Source organism: Saccoglossus kowalevskii, chromosome 7 (genome assembly GCF_978046115.1).
Source record: "Saccoglossus kowalevskii chromosome 7, keSacKowa6.1, whole genome shotgun sequence".
In the NCBI taxonomy this organism is placed as follows: Eukaryota; Metazoa; Hemichordata; class Enteropneusta; family Harrimaniidae; genus Saccoglossus; species Saccoglossus kowalevskii.
The window spans coordinates 8197708-8220349 of NC_140647.1; the positions used below are offsets into that span (position 1 = coordinate 8197708).

The following is a 22642-nucleotide window of genomic DNA, read 5'->3' on the forward strand; positions in this document are numbered from 1 at the left end:
TTGACATTTGTATCTGATTGTTAAACAAGTACATGAGAGATATTGCTCTGGAACAGCATTAATTAAAACAAAATAAGCAATTTTGAATACATGTATATATCTATAACAACATGTATAATGAATATATAAAATTTGAACATAATCAGTCGAAGCATGTCTGAGATATTGCTCTAGAAGCCCCTTCATTAAAACAAAATGGCCACCAGTCAGACATTTTGATTCCGATCTGAGAAGTAAAATGACGTGCATCAGGAAACCTGTAATGTCTAATATATGTACAAAGTTTGAACATAAAACATCCATAAATGCCAGAAATGCTCGATATTTGATGATTTTTTAGCTCAAAAATAGACACCATTCGGCCATTTTGAATAGGAATGTCAAACCAATATATCTGTATATCTATGACATAATGTACAATGATTAATTAAAATTTGAACATAATCAGTCAAAGCAAGTCATATATGACACGAGAACAACATTCATTAAAACAAAATGGCCACCAGTTGGCCATTTTGAATCTTGTCTGAAAAACAAAATTATTCGCATCAAGGTCCTATAATGTCCAATGTATATACCAAGTTTGAACAAAATCCATCACAAACAGCTTGATTTTGATGATTTTTTAGCACAAAAATGGCTGCCATTCGGCCATCTTGAACCAGATCGTGAAACAAATTGATGTGCTTATGTATAACATCATGTATGATGTATGTATAAAGTTTGATTGTGATTGGTCCAGGCATGTCTATGATACAGGGACGGACACAGGTGCACAGAGGTCAAAACACAAGTCTCTGTTTTTAGACTGCGTCCGAACAGGGACTAACAAAATGGTTAACAAAGTTAGTTTTGTATTCTTCTAGTTATGCACATGGGTAAAAAATAGGAGGTAAAAATAATTTCTGGAGGCATCAAACTGAAATCAAAGATGATTGTATGCATGATCAAATATAAAACTGACTCCATTGAGAAATTTGGAGGCATCAAATAGGAATCAGAAATGATTCTATGCATGATAAAACTGACTATTAGAAATGTTATTACCTGCTGAAAGCTTCATAGAACAAGCGCAAATTAAGCTAACAGCACCAGAGAAGAAAGCTGGGTTGGTTTCCATTTCAGACCTCATTTTAACCAACAAAAGCAAGGGAGTTTCTCCTTTACTATTCACTATGCCAATGTTCTCAGGAATTATGTTTAATAGGCCTTCTAATTGTACAATATTCTTTGTTGTATTCTGGCACTTTGATCCCAAACATTTCACAGCTCGGTGTATTCCGGAGTCTCTCTGGTCTGTTAATTGGTTTGGGTTGTAGCCTTCAGTCTTGATTAAGTACTTTACAGTGGAGACCTTACCTGAAAGGTAGATGAATGGTTTTATAATCTGGTGGCAGTTATTTATTAAATATAATTTGATGCGGGCAGTCATAAGAAGTGATTACCACTAGAGTGTGTATAAAATCTGATCATAGGCAAGGATTACAAGGGCTACTCTACCTGCCTTCATAGATGTTATACAGTAAAAAAATGTCAATGCCAAATTGATGTGCCTCTGCTAAAGTTTATTCTGTGTCAGTTTTCTTTAGAAATTCAGTAACAAATCAAACTGTCATTTCAATTTCAACTAAATCAAATTGATACGATGTATACCATACCCAACAAACATCACAGTAAAGCAATGGCATTGTGTCACATTATTTACTAATAACTCATACAAAATGTACAATGTACATTACAAGTATGGCATAATTATAAATATTAATAAACATATATTCTACTTGCAACATACATGTACAAGCATCAGTACTGTAAAATCTGTATTAGAAGCCACAGCTTCTATTAAAATGGTACAATGCAACAGAGGGGATGCGGCTTCTATTAGAGCATCTACACATATGAGAAATGATGAATTTTTGGTTCTCAATTATTCAAATAGAATGGATGCGACTTCTATTTCCATGGTTTGAACAAGTTCAGATACGTTTCAAAAAAATGTACATACATTTTTGTATTGAATGTTAAATCCTATTGTGTTCACTGATGATTATGTTTTCACCATACTACCTGCAGTGTAGACTGCAGAACTTGTATTTTTGGTTTCTCAAATTGTTTTCCAAATTGCAGCTTACCACTGACTCCCCAACCCTTGCATGTTTCAATGGTTCATTGCCAGCATGGCGGAGCATACATTACCTAGAGCACATGCCCAGTGAAGTAAGGGATAACAAAACTCAGGTTCTACATCAGGGATATTGTCCTCTCTATTCCAACCTTCTTTTTCATATTTTGCAATACAACTGCTCAGTTTTTTCTGATCCTCTTTAGTAGAAAGAGACATGCTGTTTAAAAGCTGCAAGATCTCATGGTGTTTGTTTTGCTTGCAGGAGATCTTTTCACAAAATGGTGTCAAAGTACACAGATGTTGAGAGCCTGATGTATTAATATCTGAAACAACAAATCAAAAAAGTTACAAAGCATTATTAGGTCATCATCATAACAGATGGGCAGTTATCGGTAGTTTTCAAGAGATATATTTTCAAAAATAGAGAATTGAAGATATTGCCAGGAAATGAACATACAATGTTATGTATCTAACCAGTATCAAAACAAATGAGCTGGTGGTTTTCAAGAAGAAGTTGAAAATGCAATTGTTGACGGAGGACAGATGACAGCGCATCGGCCAAGCAAAATCTAAGGTCAAAGGACACCACAGTACAGTGTAGATCAAGAAAACATGGTTGCTATGGAAACAATTTAACATCAGTTATCATATTTATTAGTGTTGGTAATGACAAGGATTCACCTGTTCACACAACACATTTCAAGACAGGATTTCCATAAAACAATGCAAAGACATTAAAAATTGACATATCGGTACATGCAGTACTATAGAATGAGAAATTAGTATGGTACAAAACTTTTTTGCCTTAATAATTCTACTCGCATTAAAATATCCCTATTATTTTAATTGCTCATGTTTACTGTTTGGCTCTTGTTCATACCTTTATGATACAAGTCTCCCACTTGGTGCAAAATTGGCTCCAAGTATCTTCCATACGCTCACCCCCAAAATGTGGCTCACCATGGGTGATGAGGCCATGGTGGTCGATGGCTTTCTCATTATTGCTGAAAGCTACACCACATGCATATTGGCCCTGAACACACTCATCAGCCAACTTCGCAAATTAGGTTTTCAGATTGCTTGGAGTAAGGTTATAGGACTGACTCAAGAGCTAACATTTCTCAGTATTGAAATAAATACCACCACATGCAAAAAAACTGAGTGTATTGCAAGAATTGCTGCTCAAGTTTTCTAAAATAAAATGTGCCAATTGCTGCCAGCTAGGGTCCCTTGTGAGAAAACTCATATGGGCATGTAAAATCATAAAAGGAGGTAGAACTTTCCTACGCCGCATTCTAGACCAGCTAAACAAATTTGGCATGAGGTTATTTTGTCTAACAAATTTGCTGCAGACATTCAATGGTGGTTAAACTGCCTCCTTCTTTTAAATCGCTTAACCAAATTTTTGACCCTCGCCCTATCATAAACATACATGTCCTCATGGATGCCTACACTCGGGCGTTTCCATTACTTTGGGCAGCTACATGTAGGAGATGGGACCCTATATACTGCATGTATTTACTGATAGCACAGTCGCAAAGGCCAATCATGGTATATCTCATAACCCGCTAGTAATGTCTGCTCTTCGGGAATTATTTTGGCTTTCAGTGTCTTACTTTAATATACATTCCATACACATCCCGGGAAAACAAAATGACATTCTAGATAATATATCAATGAAGAAACAATGAACCAGTTCATAGCCACACTACCTTCTACGTAACAACTACTCTCACTACAATGTTTTGGATCTTAGGGACTTTAGTCCATTAGTTTAGTCTGTTCAAGAGTTTTTAAAGTCAGCATGTTCACATTCACATAGCATTTGCATGAATTTGTATATTCCTCATGAAAACACTTTTTTAGCTCCGCTGTCGACTTTGTCGAGCGGAGCTTATCATATGAGTGATTGTCCGTCGTCGTCTGTCGTCGTCCGTCGTCGTCGTCCGTGTCAATGTTTTACTTTTTCGACTTCTTCTTGAAAACTACAAGCCTGAATGCTTTGATACTCGGTGTATATGTACCTTGGGTAGACCTCTCTTAGGTTTGTTCATTTCATGTTGATATCTTCAATTCTCGAATTTTGGTGAATATTTTTGTCATTTTTGGTAAAAAGTGATATTTTCGACTTCTTGTTAAATACCGCAAGTGCAATTGCTTTGATATTACATATATAGGTACTACATGTGGACCTCTCTCAGATTTGTTCATTTTGTAATGATATCTTTAATTCTCTAATTTTGGTGAATATTTTTGTCATTTTTGGTAAAAAGTGATATTTTCGACTTCTTGTTAAAAACCGCAAGTCCAATTGCTTTGATATTACATATATAGGTACTACATGTGGACCTTTCTCAGATTTGTTCATTTTGTGATGATATCCTCAATTCTCTAATTTTGGTGAATATTTTTGTAATTTTTGGTAAAAAGTGATATTTTCGACTTCTTGTTAAAAACCACAAGTCCGATTGCTTTGATATTACATATATAGGTACTACATGTGGACCTTTCTCAGATTTATTCATTTTGTGATGATATCCTCAATTCTCTAATTTTGGTGAATATTTTTGTAATTTTTGGTAAAAAGTGATATTTTCGACTTCTTATTAAAAACCACAAGTCCGATTGCTTTGATATTACATATATAGGTACTACATGTGGACCTCTCTCAGATTTGTTCAATTTGTGATGATGTCTTCAATTCTCTAATTTTCGTGAATATTTTTGTAATTTTTGGTAAAAAGTGATATTTTCGACTTCTTGTTAAAAACCAATAGTTCAATTGCTTTGATATTACATATTTAGATACTACATGTAGACCTTTCTCAGATTTGTTCATTTCGTGATGATATCTTGGATTCTATAATTTTGGTGAATATTTTTGTCATATTTGGTAAAAAGTGATATTTTCGACTTCTTGTTAAAAACCGAAAGTTCAATTGCTTTGATATTATGTTCATTTCGTGATGATATCTTCAATTCTCTAATTTTGGTGAATATTTTGGTCATTTTTGGTAGAAAGTGATATTTTCGACTTCTTGTTAAAAACTGTAAGTCCGATTGCTTTGATACTATACATATTGTTCATTTTCTGATGATGTCTTCAGTTCTTTAATTGAAATGTGCATTTCTAACAGCGGAGCTATCTCAGCCGATAGGCTGCTTGTTTTATTTAGTAGTGTTTTAGTAATAAACTACCCCCTATATGGATCCAAGACACGTGTGTGTGTGTGAGTGTGTGTGTGTGTGTGGTAACAACGTTGTGACAACTTAAATTTAACTTTCCACTGACTTGTGACGACAGGACCTATATTGTGATGAGCCACACTATCTTCATAATTTATGTTAATATTTAATCGAATTTAAGTCAAATTTGTGAAGCTTAGATTCACTAAAGGGGGAAGGTATAGTTCAATTTATGGCAGGACTCCAGAAGACGTACCTACACTTTATGAAATTTTTTTTTTAATTATGCTAATTTATTCATGACTTGGCAGTTTCTGTGCTCATGAATATTCATTAATTTGTGGGTCAATACATTTTAAAAGGGGCGATATATTATTTTTGGGGGAAGAGTTAGAAAGGGGGATCAGTAATCATTAGGGGGTCAATACAAAAGAAGGGAGTCATGTCGTGAGCAGCCATGCTCCTCGTGTCTGTTGCTGCACGTGACCTACAGCTGTCAACTGTGTTCGTTCTTCGTCGATTTCGACTGGCTTCCATGTGAGGTAATATTCTTGTCTTCTGTTTTTCTGACTTGAGTTCTTGAATCCGCTGTTTATGTTTTTAACGTCTTTCATGTCTTTTGTAGGAGTGCCCAATCCGTGATTAAAACTTGTGGTCTTCGAGTTCCCAGCGGACTGTCTTGTCCACTGTACCACGAGTGTCTTCACACAAGAGATAGGATTTAAGGTAGCAGAATAGTTTTTCACATTTTTTTTTGAAAATCACACGAATAGCTCCCTAAGGCATGCTACATACATGGGTGTATTTATTTTATTGAAAAAAAATATCTTGTACAAGTAAACTGATTTTTTTCTAGTGTGCAAACAAATGGCCAAGTTTTTGTTTTCCAGTGTACACCCAACTAGTGCATCTCATTAATATGCATGGTTTACAAACATAACTGAACTGAGGGTAAATAGTTTTAAGTTGGGCCACTTTCTTTATTTGCTATTTACAAACAACTGATAAGATATCTGTTTGTAGTTTACACACAGCTGATAAGATGTGTGCACTGCTGCCTTTCTAGACAGGAAGTACAGCAAAGACAAAACAATCGCTTTAGAAACAACAAATTTTGAATAATCAAAAAAGTACATGAATGTACTACTTCAATGTAATTGTATGTTAACAGAATAAAAACTTACAATAAATTTCTGTAATATTTTTTTCTTGGCTTTGTCATTGAAAGGTGTCTGACCACGGGGTTACTTTCTTAGTCCAGAAGTAATGCAGTTACATTGGGAGGGGGCTCCCTTTTACAAAATATGGTTGCAAACAATAAAATACGGCCATCTGTGGTGGCTATGCATTGCATGAAAATTCAGGCCACAAACTACATGTAAAGGTTGATCAATGATAAGAATATGCTTGGACCTGGTTTATATAATCCATTTTTCAGAGGAGTTTTCACCAAGTAGCCATACTTGCATGCTTAGGTTTTTCTAAATTCGTAAATTATGTTACATGTAATAAATCTGTCTGATAAATACTTGGTTGTTTTATCTAATGTACTCATGCGAACAAAATGCACGGCAACGAAATAGTAGCGTGCCCCCCCCCCCCTGGCCGACGTCTTGACATCGGATAGTGGACCAGTGTTTCACGCAAGGCAAGGGTAGATCTAGGTAGTTTTTATAGATGATAACAGTGAGTTCGGTTACAATTAAATTTTGAAGAGATTCATCTACAAGTATAAGACCTGAGGTTACTGCGACGGTTAAACGGCGTTTGATTTTTAATAGCACAGGAAATGCTACATGCCGGCATACATCACTGGGTCACATTTTACAATTATTATCAGTAATTCTTTAGTTTAGTTGTCATTCACTAATTATGGACGAGATAGTAAGCACGCGAAAATTTCCAAGAAAAAGAAAGCGAGGAAGAAAGAAGAAAAACATCAAAAGAATAATCACTCCTGTCAAAAAAGATTATGAAAGAGACGATGCTGGGTTCGTACAGAACGGATTTCCCCGTCGAAACCAGTGTCAGCCATGAAGTGGGCGAAGAAAGTTTTACCGTGACACTGGGAGTCCGATGAATCAGACTTCGATATAGTGGGTGATACTCCTGTTCAAAACGTTCGAGAGATGTCTGTATCTCGCAGGAAAATATTGTTAACTTCCGAATTAGAAGAAGAAAGTGAGAGTGAATGTCACGGCCGATCGTTTGAAGACGGCGAGATTCGACTCGTTGACATGTCACTGTTGAATGGCGCCCTAGAAAAAGAGATTTGTCAATTTTGCAAAGTAGGCAATATCTCAATAGTGAAGCGCAGGCGTCACGGTCTAGGCAGTTGTATTCGATCGAAACTGAGCCAGCCTAGCTTCCCGTCATCTCGAAAAAAGGGAGCGGTTTTCTAAATAAATAAAAAGGCTGCCATTGGAATGCGAGCGATTGGAAAGGGACGGTGCGCTCTGGTGAAACTGTCAAGCTATTAGGGGTTACCTCAACCAGTAACGAGTCCGCCCTTTCGCCAGTATGTACGAGCTGCCTCCAGGAGACTCCGAAACTCGTGGCATGCTTGAACTAATAAGTTTACAAACACAACGGCCCAACAATAAATACACTGTATTTGCAAACACTTCAACTGCCAAGTGTAGTGTCTGTATTGTTTGTTACTCGCAAACAGAACCACCCACTTTGCATAATCCAAGCTTTAACGAATGACGTCACCATTCGTTATCAGCACAGACCGTCACAAAACTCCATAGCGTGAAAGAAAACGGCCAAAAAACAAAGTTTTTCACAGATATAAATGTCGGTTCATGATTTTTCTCGAAAACAACTTTCAAAGCATTTTATTTACAATTAACCCATGTAAATTTTGCTGCTGAAACGGGAGTTAACGTTGATTGAAGTTTGAAATCATAAAAGTGCCGATTTCTCGGTGTTCAGTTTTTGGCAATTACCGTTGACCTAATTTTAAATGGCGTTTCACTGAATAGCGCTACGATGTCACCGTTTAGCTTTTCTTACTCTTTGATATGTTGGCTTCATATCCGTATTTGCATATTTGCAAAATTCTGTTGCGTTTTTTCACAAACCTCGCGCAAACCAACGGTATACTCTAACTTTAACACCAAAAAACGTGCTTGAAATTTGTGATTTTCGGAAAGAAAAAAAAAACTTAATGCAAAAAATAGAAATACGGATTTAAACTTCATATCCTTTGCTTCAAAACAGTGTAAAGTTTTTGATCGCATGAATGACTGTAGAGATGACAATTAAAATTTTATTTACGTTAGTTAAATTATCAGCCCCGCTGATTTTCAGAATCACGTGACGCTAAAACAAACACAATGTTCACAAAATATTAATAATAGGAAAATACAAGTCAAGAGCTTTCCAAACATATATAGATTGTATGGTTTCTTGTAAAATTTATTCCGATTATAGGTGTTTACATTTTTCATGCAAAAAAACTATCCTGCTACCTTAAGTCCTATTCATAGGAGCACTGTCGAGAAAAAGATGGGCAGGCAAGGAAATTGAACCTGGGTCCTCCTGATCACTATGTAGAGAACTGACCCACAAGACCACGATGGATTGACTGGTTATGTTTGCATTTGATAAGAGTATATAGTGTGCATATATATAGAAATACAACATATTTCTATTATTGAGTTACAATTGTCCAAAAAATTGGCAATTTTGTGTTTTTACTTGTGTAAACTATATACATGGCATAACCCGTTAGTGTACATTTTGCCAATTGGGTGTTTGCCATTTGCGTTGCCCATACCTGACCCGACCCTAACCCTAATGCCAAGACACGTTCCTGTTAATAATTCCGTTGCCCATACCTGAACCGACCCTAAACCTAATGCCAAGACACGTTCCTATTTATATTTGCTCAATAATGATACTCTGTTGTGCACTGTCTGCGGGTAAGTTGCATTGATGTCAACTGATTAAACAAGTCGCGTTTAAGTAATTTCCACTATTAACAAGTGGTTAAATTGTGACAATAAATGTGTGGACAAATATTTGAGATTAATTTTGGTGTAGACAACTCGTTTAATTATTTTACACCATTACAAGTTGTTAAATTGAGAGAATAAATTTCTCAACAAATATTTAATACTTAGTTTGGTGTAAACAACTCATGTTTGATTAATTCCCACAATTACAGGTTGTTAAATTGAGAGAATAAATGTGTGGACAAATATTTTAGACTTATTTTGGTGTAGACAGCTCTCGTTTAATTATTTTACACCATTACAAGTTGTTAAATTGAGAGAATAAATTTCTCAACAAATATTTAATACTTAGTTTGGTGTGAACAACTCACGTTTGATTAATTCCCACAATTACAGGTTGTTAAATTGAGAGAATAAATGTGTGGACAAATATTTTAGACTTATTTTGGTGTAGACAGCTCTCGTTTGATTAATTCCCACAATTACAAGTTGTTAAATTGAGAGAATAAGTGTGCGGACAAATATTTTTAACTTATTTTGGTGTAGACAGCTCTCGTTTGATTAATTCCCACAATTACAAGTTGTTAAATTGAGAGAATGAATGTGCGGACAAATATTTAATATTTATTTTGGTGTAGACAGCTCTCCTTTAATTATTTTACACCATTACAAGTTGTTAAATTGAGAGAATAAGTGTGCGGACAAATATTTTAGACTAATTTTGGTGTAGACAGCTCTCCTTAATTATTTTACACCATTACAAGTTGTTAAATTGAGAGAATAAGTGTGCGGACAAATATTTTAGACTTATTTTGGTGTAGACAGCTCTTGTTTGATTAATTCCCACAATTACAAGTTGTTAAATTGAGAGAATAAGTGTGCGGACAAATATTTTAGACTTATTTTGGTGTAGACAGCTCTCCTTAATTATTTTACACCATTACAAGTTGTTAAATTGAGAGAATAAGTGTGCGGACAAATATTTTAGACTTATTTTGGTGTAGACAGCTCTTGTTTGATTAATTCCCACAATTACAAGTTGTTAAATTGAGAGAATAAGTGTGCGGACAAATATTTTAGACTTATTTTGGTGTAGACAGCTCTCGTTTAATTATTTTACACCATTACAAGTTGTTAAATTGAGAGAATAAATGTACGGACAAATATTTTAGACTTATTTTTGTGTAGACAGCTCTCGTTTAATTATTTTACACCATTACATGTTGTTAAATTGAGAGAATAAATGTGTGGACAAATATTTTAGACTTATTTTGGTGTAGACAGCTCTCGTTTAATTATTTTACACCATTACAAGTTGTTAAATTGAGAGAATAAATTTCTCAACAAATATTTAATACTTAGTTTGGTGTGAACAACTCACGTTTGATTAATTCCCACAATTACAGGTTGTTAAATTGAGAGAATAAATGTGTGGACAAATATTTTAGACTTATTTTGGTGTAAACAGCTCTCGTTTGATTAATTCCCACAATTACAAGTTGTTAAATTGAGAGAATAAGTGTGCGGACAAATATTTTTAACTTATTTTGGTGTAGACAGCTCTCGTTTGATTAATTCCCACAATTACAAGTTGTTAAATTGAGAGAATGAATGTGCGGACAAATATTTAATATTTATTTTGGTGTAGACAGCTCTCCTTTAATTATTTTACACCATTACAAGTTGTTAAATTGAGAGAATAAGTGTGCGGACAAATATTTTAGACTAATTTTGGTGTAGACAGCTCTCCTTAATTATTTTACACCATTACAAGTTGTTAAATTGAGAGAATAAGTGTGCGGACAAATATTTTAGACTTATTTTGGTGTAGACAGCTCTTGTTTGATTAATTCCCACAATTACAAGTTGTTAAATTGAGAGAATAAGTGTGCGGACAAATATTTTAGACTTATTTTGGTGTAGACAGCTCTCCTTAATTATTTTACACCATTACAAGTTGTTAAATTGAGAGAATAAGTGTGCGGACAAATATTTTAGACTTATTTTGGTGTAGACAGCTCTTGTTTGATTAATTCCCACAATTACAAGTTGTTAAATTGAGAGAATAAGTGTGCGGACAAATATTTTAGACTTATTTTGGTGTAGACAGCTCTCCTTTAATTATTTTACATCATTACAAGTTGTTAAATTGAGAGAATAAATGTATGGACTAATATTTGAGTCTTATTTTGGTGTAAACAACTCGCGTTTGATTAATTCCCACAAATACAAGTTGTTAAATTGAGAGAATAAATGTGTGGACAAATATTTTAGACTTATTTTGGTGTAGACAGCTCTCGTTTAATTATTTTACACCATTACAAGTTGTTAAATTGAGAGAATAAATGTGCGGACAAATATTTGAGACTTATTTTAGTGTAGACAGCTCTCGTTTAATTATTTTACATCATTACAAGTTGTTAAATTGAGAGAATAAATGTATGGACTAATATTTGAGTCTTATTTTGGTGTAAACAACTCGCGTTTGATTAATTCCCACAAATACAAAGTTGTTAAATTGAGAGAATAAATGTGTGGACAAATATTTTAGACTTATTTTGGTGTAGAAAAGTCACATTTAATTTACTTCCACAAATTACAAATTGTTAAATTGAGAGAATAAATGAGTGGACAAATATTTGAGACTTATTTTGGTGTAGACAACTCTCATTTAATAATTTTACACCATTACAAGTTGTTAAATTGAGAGAATAAATTTCTCAACAAATATTTAATACTTAGTTTGGTGTGAACAACTCACGTTTGATTAATTCCCACAATTACAGGTTGTTAAATTGAGAGAATAAATGTGTGGACAAATATTTTAGACTTATTTTGGTGTAGACAGCTCTCGTTTGATTAATTCCCACAATTACAAGTTGTTAAATTGAGAGAATAAGTGTGCGGACAAATATTTTTAACTTATTTTGGTGTAGACAGCTCTCGTTTGATTAATTCCCACAATTACAAGTTGTTAAATTGAGAGAATGAATGTGCGGACAAATATTTAATATTTATTTTGGTGTAGACAGCTCTCCTTTAATTATTTTACACCATTACAAGTTGTTAAATTGAGAGAATAAGTGTGCGGACAAATATTTTAGACTAATTTTGGTGTAGACAGCTCTCCTTAATTATTTTACACCATTACAAGTTGTTAAATTGAGAGAATAAGTGTGCGGACAAATATTTTAGACTTATTTTGGTGTAGACAGCTCTTGTTTGATTAATTCCCACAATTACAAGTTGTTAAATTGAGAGAATAAGTGTGCGGACAAATATTTTAGACTTATTTTGGTGTAGACAGCTCTCCTTAATTATTTTACACCATTACAAGTTGTTAAATTGAGAGAATAAGTGTGCGGACAAATATTTTAGACTTATTTTGGTGTAGACAGCTCTTGTTTGATTAATTCCCACAATTACAAGTTGTTAAATTGAGAGAATAAGTGTGCGGACAAATATTTTAGACTTATTTTGGTGTAGACAGCTCTCGTTTAATTATTTTACACCATTACAAGTTGTTAAATTGAGAGAATAAATGTACGGACAAATATTTTAGACTTATTTTTGTGTAGACAGCTCTCGTTTAATTATTTTACACCATTACATGTTGTTAAATTGAGAGAATAAATGTGCAGACAAATATTTTAGACTTATTTTGGTGTAGACAGCTCTCGTTTAATTATTTTACACCATTACAAGTTGTTAAATTGAGAGAATAAATGTGCGGACAAATATTTTAGACTTATTTTGGTGTAGACAGCTCTCCTTTAATTATTTTACATCATTACAAGTTGTTAAATTGAGAGAATAAATGTATGGACTAATATTTGAGTCTTATTTTGGTGTAAACAACTCGCGTTTGATTAATTCCCACAAATACAAGTTGTTAAATTGAGAGAATAAATGTGTGGACAAATATTTTAGACTTATTTTGGTGTAGACAGCTCTCGTTTTACACCATTACAAGTTGTTAAATTGAGAGAATAAATGTGCGGACAAATATTTGAGACTTATTTTAGTGTAGACAGCTCTCGTTTAATTATTTTACATCATTACAAGTTGTTAAATTGAGAGAATAAATGTATGGACTAATATTTGAGTCTTATTTTGGTGTAAACAACTCGCGTTTGATTAATTCCCAGAAATACAAGTTGTTAAATTGAGAGAATAAATGTGTGGACAAATATTTTAGACTTATTTTGGTGTAGAAAAGTCACATTTAATTTACTTCCACAAATTACAAATTGTTAAATTGAGAGAATAAATGAGTGGACAAATATTTGAGACTTATTTTAGTGTAGACAACTCTCATTTAATAATTTTACACCATTACAAGTTGTTAAATTGAGAGAATAAATGTATGGACAAACATTTGAAACTTATTTTGGTGTAGACAACTCTCATTTGATTAATTCCAACAATTACAAGTTCTTAAATTGACAGAATGAATGTATGGACAAATATTGACCATTATATTTGTGAGTAAATACCTGTTGTTTAATTAATTTCCACCTCTACAAGGTTGTTAAATTGAGAGAATAAATGTGTGGATAAATATTTGATACTTATTTAGGTGTAAGAACTTGTGTTTGACCAACTTCCACCATTGCAAGTTGTTAAAATAATGAAATAAATATACTGGTATCATTGGATATTTGATTTAATTGTGAAACTTTCTAACAAAATGTTAACTGCTGGCTTCAAACCCTCAATCAACAATTCCGCAGACACAGTATAAATTCCACAACACCACAGAAGATATTCATCTGTTGCCTGAATTGTTTTCGTAATATAGGAAACTCCATCGACACTTTAACAAAACTTACCTTGACTTGGGTCTTGTTTATCTCTTGTGACTGTTGAACAAATTGCTCGTCGTCCAGTTTAAGACGCAAGTTATTTTATTATTTATTCATTCAGTTTTGTATGGTGGAGTTTAGTGAGGTTTATTATTTTTTCGCGACGTTCTTTGCTTACTTGTTTACGGTTTGAGAGATTTCAGTTTATTTGATTTACGTTTTTACGGTAGCTCTGAGCGGGACTCGAACCCACTGTCTTTTCAAGCTAATTTTGTTTTATTTTGATGGCACGCTTGTGTACCACGCTACGACGTTGGTCGTTAAGTGGTGTTCATTTTTCTAACTACTCCAGTGTTCCAATGAGTTGAACGGAAAAGCCAAAACGATTGCTCGTTTCTGATTGCTTCGGTTCTGGTGAGTGTGTATCTAGTATGATTCGAACCCATGTCGTTTGTATTGAGCGTTTTTTTATTTCCCATGTTGGCTACGGCGTAATATGCAACCACTTCCCCGTTTTATTTTAATGATGTCTTCCTCGCCCGTCACGCCATGACCCAGTTTCAACCACACGGCCATTTTGCAACAAGTGCGTGACCCTCAGCGTCACCCGACTGACTATATGATCGTTCTGTTCAACTGTTAAATTAAGCTAGGATTTTTTACTGTTATTATCATTATATTGTCACATGATTTGTTTTACCTTATGTGCAATGTCTTAAGTATCTTTATTGTAATTTGTATATACCAATTCGTATATACCGAGGAAAGGACCCCGATTGAAGGTCATGTGTTTTGTGACGTCACCAATTCGTGTGTAGGTACAGCTTCTAGATCCGTGCCCAATTTATATTACATGTACAGGGTTCTCCCCACGCTGGACGGCGGTGGACGGCGCCGTCCGGCACTCAGAATTAGCGACCGGCACACATGGCTGCCGTCCGGCACTATTGTTTTTGTCCAGGACGCAACAAACGCTCTGAGAGACAAAAGAATGTTCGAGAGAGTGGATAATCAAAGCTTGGGTTGTGTCACCAATTAAAAAAAACAATAGGCGTGAAACTCAACTCAAAGAGTTGGCGACGTAAGACGCCCAGTGGCAATCGACACTAGTAAGTGTGGAACCTTATTTTAGCACGGCGGTAACGCATAGAAAAGTGGATTGCCGTACCCATATTTTTACTGCCAGGGTGACGTCAAATATATAAAATCGATATCGGTAAAACCATTCGTCAAAATATAAGGTCAATGGTTAAAACCAAGTTAACGCCATGACTTGTAGCGGCAACATCGTCACCGCCGAGCGGAACAAAGGCAGCCATGCATGATCGGTAAACGACCAGCACAGCCGACGTACCATCACAGACATTGTTGATCACCAAGAAGTCCAGACGAATGTTTGATTAAAGATGTGAATGTTTATATTTTGACGTATGTCACTATTTAAAGTTGAATTTTCTTTAAATCACGATTTAAAAACCCCGGTGAAACGGCCATGCTTTCAACTCGCATCATAAGTGGAGGAAATAAATTCACTTGTGTTCTTCTTGGATCAAACATTCTGATTGGTTGTTTTTCGCGTCAATGCGTGGCTTTGTCCAATCAAAATCATCGTTACGTAGTATCAGGATGCACACAGTAAAATTAACTGTTTCCAGGTCATAGCTGTTTTCAACGAAGCAAATATCAACAAACTTTCGATTCGAATGAAAATTATTTTTTAAGTATGTATCTTTATACATAATGCTATTATTTTTGCTAGAAACTGTTAACTGCAGATCGAAAATCTTCTATTATGTAGATTTTATTACATTTGATCATCTTGCTTTTTGGCGCCGATGACGCACATTCATGCAAGTTTTTTAATGAACCGAACGTTTGTGCGACAACATAAATTTTATATTGCCACGTCCAAATGAACAAAAAATACAAACATAAAATTTCCAGCAGTAAAAAAATACAGAAAATAAGTTATAGTACTTTTTTGAAACATTATTTTATTTTGGCTGACTTCATAAAACATTAGTTTAAAAAAAAACGAATTAACATCAACAAATAGTAATATGATTTCATATTGTAACTGTTGTAAATATTTTGTGCTTTCAATTAGTTATGCATCATGTCTTCAAAGATGATTTGTTTGTGTATTATTTATCCTGTGTTGTGTTGTGATGTTTCATACTGTATAATAAATATCAATACATATGACCTGTCTTCTTGCCAGTATGTGGCCATTTTGAATATTAATTAGTTCATGCATATTAATGAGTGAATATTCATACCGTCCAGCACTCTCTGTCTGCTGGGGAGAACCCTGCATGTAATATTAATATAATTGTACCATATCTTCCCCCTTTACTAAACCCAAGCTTCGCAAACATTTCTATGTTCAGTCACGGGATATTCAACTTTTATTTAAAGCGGGGGAGTCGTCACCTGTGCATGCAATAGATGGCCATAGCGTGTCATTGTTTACAAACAAGCGTCTACCCATGAGCCTTCGCATTTTTCGATTGGGATTCAATTCCCACGCGTGTGCAGGTGACTAGCCTCCCGCTTTAATTAAACTTAATTAAAACGCAATTGTACGTTGTAATTCATTGTAATTGAGTTTAATTAGACTCCAATTAAAACACAACCCCATATGGGAATGCGTTTTAATCAAGTTCATATCGCAATTAAAAGTTAATCCAATGTGTGTCGTGAAGGTGTGTGTGTGTGTGTGTGTGTTACTCTCGTAGACGGACTGGAAAGATTTTTTCGTTAGCGTGGGGAGAATTTGGTTAGCGTGGGGAAAGTAGAGGTGTTAATCCGAAAATTCATTGACTTTTCCTGTTTGTGATTGGTCCTGGCAACGTTTGGGGGATTGTGACGTAGCTCCGACTGTGAGAATTCTCTTTGACCTCCCAAGCTCCCTTTCCTTATTGCTGTGGCGCAGTGCCCTCACAGGCCGTAACTGGATTTAACAAATGCTTTCTGGATGAATAAACTTTACATATCACACAAATATGGTACGAGACAATAAACTTCAGCAACTGTCTACCCTCAGTCTCGTATAATGCAATAAAAAATGGGGCCCAATAAAATTAAAAATTACAGGACGGGTCAATAGGGCGTAGGTACTACGGGGACAAAAGGAACTGTTACTGTCTTAACAGTAAAAGTCATGTTAATTCATTATTTGTAGAGGTTAACCTTACGTCCCACAGGCTAAAGAATAACGTGCTAACCTGATCGAGAATTCTCTGCCATGTTCAGTTAGGTAGTAGACCAATGGTGCAATCTAAACGTCGTCGACTGGATCTAAAGTTGCGTTGACACACGCCTACTGATATTTTCCGGAATAAACAATGTGATAAACAGCGTTCACGTTTGAAGTTTGAAGAGTTTGCACAACCTTGTTCAGGAACGTATTCTGTTCGAAACGTTTAATTTGTTTTAATAGCTCGCCAACATACGGATTATTGAAAACAAATTCCAATAATCCTAGTATCTAATATTTCAATGGTTGTTCAAAACCAAGAATATGAATAGAATAAATTCGTAAGGTTTTTAGGCTCCCCAACTTGGGTACGAGGATAGCTACAACTTGGCAAACTTTAAAATGGCGGCGCACACGAGAGGAGCGACTTATTTGACCTTTAGCCCAGGGCTGCTACTAAGACGTCTCTCCAAATCCACATTCTCTAAGACAGACCGGAAATGGAAACGAGACAAAAACAAAGATTTTTCAAGTTAGCTTGGCCATGCTTGGGGGAAATAACGTTGCTAAGTATTATCGTCAGGGAAAGCTATTGTTTTAGCTAGTCGTCTGTGATTGGTTGCTGGCAATGTTTGGGGGATTTTGACCAGTTTGTGGCGTAGGCTTGTCTTAGGGTTGGACCATTTGATTTTTGAGGGGGGGTCAGCTCAGTGAAAGGCAAATTTTTTTTTTTTTTCTTTTTTTATGTGTTTGGAATTTTTTTTTTTATCAGTAGGTTTGCTTGCAAAGTTTTTTTTTAGGAGTTCATCATATCCAACATTTTTTTTTCATTATCTTCAACGGAGGTAGAAAAGACTTGATATTTTACTGCTATTTTATGTTTTTTGACAAAGTGGCCTTCATTTCGACAAATTTGATCAAATCTCAAGACAAAACAGTCGGCCATTTTGGTTCAAATTTTGAAAAAAAATATGACCTGCACGTGTAACCCAATATACATGATCATCATATAAAGTTTGATTGAAATCGCCCTATTCAGCTTCGGGAAACAGTTCCAGACACGTTACAGACTGATTTTAAGATATTAAACAAAATGGCCGTCATTTCGACAAATTCGATCAAATCTCTAAACAAAACATGGTGTTGTATTGTCTTGAAGTATAGTACCTATGTAAAAACTTTCAAGTGAATCAGGCGATATCTTTCAGAGGAATCAGCACAAAAATGAAAAAAAAAATGAAATGGCCGTGAGTCGGCCATTTTGAACCGAATCTTGAAAAAAAGTGACGTACACCAATAACCCAATATGCATGATCACCATACAAAGTTTGATTGAAATCGCCCTGTTCACGTTTAAATATCACAATTTAGAAAATTTGAGGGACAAAATGGCTGCCAGTCAGCCATATTTAATTGAATCGTAACGAAAATTGGCATATGTAGGTCATCATAGATTGTCTGTATACCAAGTTTGAACGAGATCGGTCAAAGGCTGTCCGATAAATGGATGCAGACGGAACCCAAATTAATAATCCCCGTTTTCGGACTTCGTCCGAACTGGGACTAAAAAGGTTCGTCGGCAGTCCGAAAACAAAAAGAAAAAAAGAAGAGAAAGTGTGCATCGTCCCCACATCCTGTTACAAAGCAACAAAAGATTACTGACATTGTAACAAAAAGGGCTAAAAGGGAGTGACTGCTACATGTACTAAAGTGGCTGATGACAGTGGAATGGTTGGTGCGAGTGAGGTGGGTGGTGATAGTCGGATTGTAGGTCAGAACGAGATTGTTCTGTAAGAGTGTGATGTAAAACATTTACTGACAAAAAAATTTTCTCGTTTATTTTAATATTTATTTTATTACATTTTATTTATTTTTGACTCCTGTGTGCGAAGCACACAATGGGAGTCTTTGCAGTTACCCTGTCTGTATGTGTGATCTGATATCTCAAGAACCGTATGTTGGTTTTTGATGAAACTTGGTAAATAGGTGCTCAGGGCTAATACGTTTATTTGATTAGGTTTTGATTAGTCAGTTTTCGGCTTTTCCACTGATATCTCAGGTACTAATCATCACATTTCAATGAAACTTGCATAGATACATAGGACGATGCACAGACAAATATGAGAAATATTAATTACCTAATTTGCTTAATTAATCAATTTTTAGCTTTTCATATTTCAAGTACTATTACTTCATTACTTTTCAATGAATCTTGGTACATAGATGTTCTAGGACAATACACAGACCTGATTAGTTTTGGGTTAAAATCAGATCATATTAATTACTTAATTTGCATAATAAATCATAATTTTTGGTTATAATCACATTTCAATGAAACTTCGTACATAGACGGTCTGTGACAGTACTTATCTTAATTTAATGAATCTTGGTACATATATACTCTAACACAATGTGATGATCAAGTTAGTTTTATATGCATCTATAATAATTATATAATATCTATAATTATATAAATCTATAATAATTTACTTTTCAGCTTTCAACTAATTTAGTTATGATTAATCATCACATTATAATGAAACTTTGTACATGTGCACCCTGGAACAATATACAGACCTAAATCTATACATAATAATTTCTCAATTTGAATAATAATTCATTTGGTTCATTGAGGTAATCTACAGACATGATTAGTTTAATGCATATTGATTAGCTATGATTAGCCCATTTTTGATAATGTATTAAACAAAAATCAGATTTAAATTGAATTCATCGCAGAGGTGCTCTGGAACTAATTAGAATAAAAACCATGAATGAAAAATCAAATGTATTTTCTGTACGTATTATAAATTGTGATAATGTGAATCACATTTTTTCATGTTGTGCATCTCAAGACATAAATTAGTTGCCAAGCTTCTTGTTTGAAAAGCAAATCTTAAATTTTGATTAATTTTAATGTGTCTCCAATACTCTTAGCACTCAAGAGTTCTTTCTAAGCTTCCTTTGATATTTATTTTATTTTTTACTTGTTTAATAAGACATGGTTCCATACAATCATGAATGTATCTTGAATATTATTGTGGTCACATAACATAGCGTGGAATGCTTTATTTGTACTGGCATTTTATTTTCCCTGTTTTGCCTGTAGTCAATTTTCTGCAAAATAAATTCCAGTGAAAATGCAGCTTTCTCTATACGTTGCATTGAGCCTTAATACAACATAGTGAAAATTAGATCCACACAATGCCAGAAAGCTGTTTTCAGCGAAAATAAATTCCAGAGAAAATAAAGTATTTTACAGTAGTCAACAATATTGCAAGCAACTTTTCTAACAATGTTTCTGTTTTAGTCTGTAAATGTATTTAAACTAAAACAGCTAAATTGTTAGAGATATTGCATGCAATACCGTATTTGCTCTATTAGTAGCGCATGCTCTTATGTAAATAACAGAGGTGTTTCTATGGTCAAAATACATCATATTTTAATAAATCAGTATACAATCAATGCAATTGTTGCCGTACATGTGCTTCTATTGGAGATGCTCTTCTAATAGAGCATATATGGTATACAATCTAAATGCAACTAGAGTGAAATTGTTTTTGAAATTAATATTGAAATGCAGATATTAATTTTCCCTCTGCTATTAATTAATCCACAAACCAGAATTATTGACATCCATTTATATATGACCTAGTTTCTTCTTGTATTCTGTGTCCCCTTATCTTGGCAGGAAGAAATGTCATATTTTTCTTAAGTCTTATAGTGACAAATATTTTTTTTTTTACACTGGTGAAGCAGCAATTTTTTTTTTGAAGAACCCTTCACTTTGCAAATTTTTTTTTTTCGTTTCTGACCTCCCCTCCCCTCAAAATTCAAATGGTCCAACCCTTAGAGAATTGATCGACCAATCATATTGCTATGTTGGTGTTCTATATAGGGGAATGATTGGTGGTAATCAGCCTTGAAATTCAACAGTGGCGGCCATAGCACTGGCAAAGTGACATGGCGACTACTGTAAAAGGATGCTTATTTCGCTGACTGGAAAATGCGCTAAATTAAAACCCAGTGAATATGTAAAATTTAGCATAGAACACATTATCTAAATGATCAAACCGTGAATTTAAAACCCACTGATTATGCCTGAAATGGTAAATCAGCGAAATTTAAACCCAGTGAAAATTAGTCATTTTACAGTACATCGGATAAAATGGTTATTTCTGAACACACAAGCCTGCAGTAAAGTTTAATTTTGACTCCACTCCACTACTTTCCACTCCACATTCCACCTTGTACTCCACTCCTTTCCACTCCACATTCCACCTTGTACTCCTTTCCACTCCACATTCCACCTTGTACTCCACTCCTTTCCACTCCACATTCCACCTTGTACTCCTTTCCACTCCACATTCCACCTTGTACTCCACTCCACTCCTTTCCACTCCACATTCCACCTTGTACTTCACTCCACTACTTTCCACTCCACATTCCACCTTGTACTCGTAATCCACTCCTTTCCACTCCACATTCCACCTTGTACTCCACTCCTTTCCACTCCACATTCCACCATGTACTCCACTCCTTTCCACTCCACATTCCACCTTGCACTTCACTCCACTACTTTCCACTCCACATTCCACCTTGTACTCCACTCCTTTCCACTCCACATTCCACCTTGTACTCCACTCCACTCCACATTCCACCTTGTACTCCTTTCCACTCCACATTCCACCTTGTACTACTTTCCACTCCACATTCCACCTTGTACTCCACTCCTTTCCACTCCACATTCCACCTTGTACTCCTTTCCACTCCACATTCCACCTTGTACTCCACTCCTTTCCACTCCACATTCCACCTTGTACTCCTTTCCACTCCACATTCCACCTTGTACTCCACTCCACTCCTTTCCACTCCACATTCCACCTTGTACTTCACTCCACTACTTTCCACTCCACATTCCACCTTGTACTCGTAATCCACTCCTTTCCACTCCACATTCCACCTTGTACTCCACTCCTTTCCACTCCACATTCCACCATGTACTCCACTCCTTTCCACTCCACATTCCACCTTGCACTTCACTCCACTACTTTCCACTCCACATTCCACCTTGTACTCCACTCCACTCCACATTCCACCTTGTACTCCTTTCCACTCCACATTCCACCTTGTACTCCTTTCCACTCCACATTCCACCTTGTACTCCACTCCTTTCCACTCCACATTCCACCTTGTACTCCACTCCTTTCCACTCCACATTCCACCTTGTACTCCTTTCCACTCCACATTCCACCTTGTACTCCTCTCCTTTCCACTCCATATTCCACCTTGTACTCCTTTCCACTCCACGTTCCACCTTGTACTCCCCTCCTTTCCACTCCACATTCCACCTTGTACTCCTTTC

At 35.2% G+C, this 22642-nt stretch overlaps 1 protein-coding gene across 1 annotated transcript in view; it reads right to left on the reverse strand.

Annotated features, from left to right (window-relative positions):
* The window catches only part of LOC102810282 (uncharacterized), a 45502-nt gene extending 27996 nt beyond the window's left edge, over positions 1-17506 (reverse strand). Inside the window, exons 1-3 of the mRNA XM_085501032.1 lie at positions 17306-17506; positions 2197-2448; positions 1048-1359 (exon numbers count right to left, since the gene is read on the reverse strand). Coding sequence (XP_085357158.1) covers positions 1048-1359; positions 2197-2448; positions 17306-17327 — 586 coding nt within the window. The 5' untranslated portion in view covers positions 17328-17506. The remainder of the gene's footprint in view (positions 1-1047; positions 1360-2196; positions 2449-17305) is intronic.
* Between the last annotated feature and the right edge of the window lie 5136 nt (positions 17507-22642).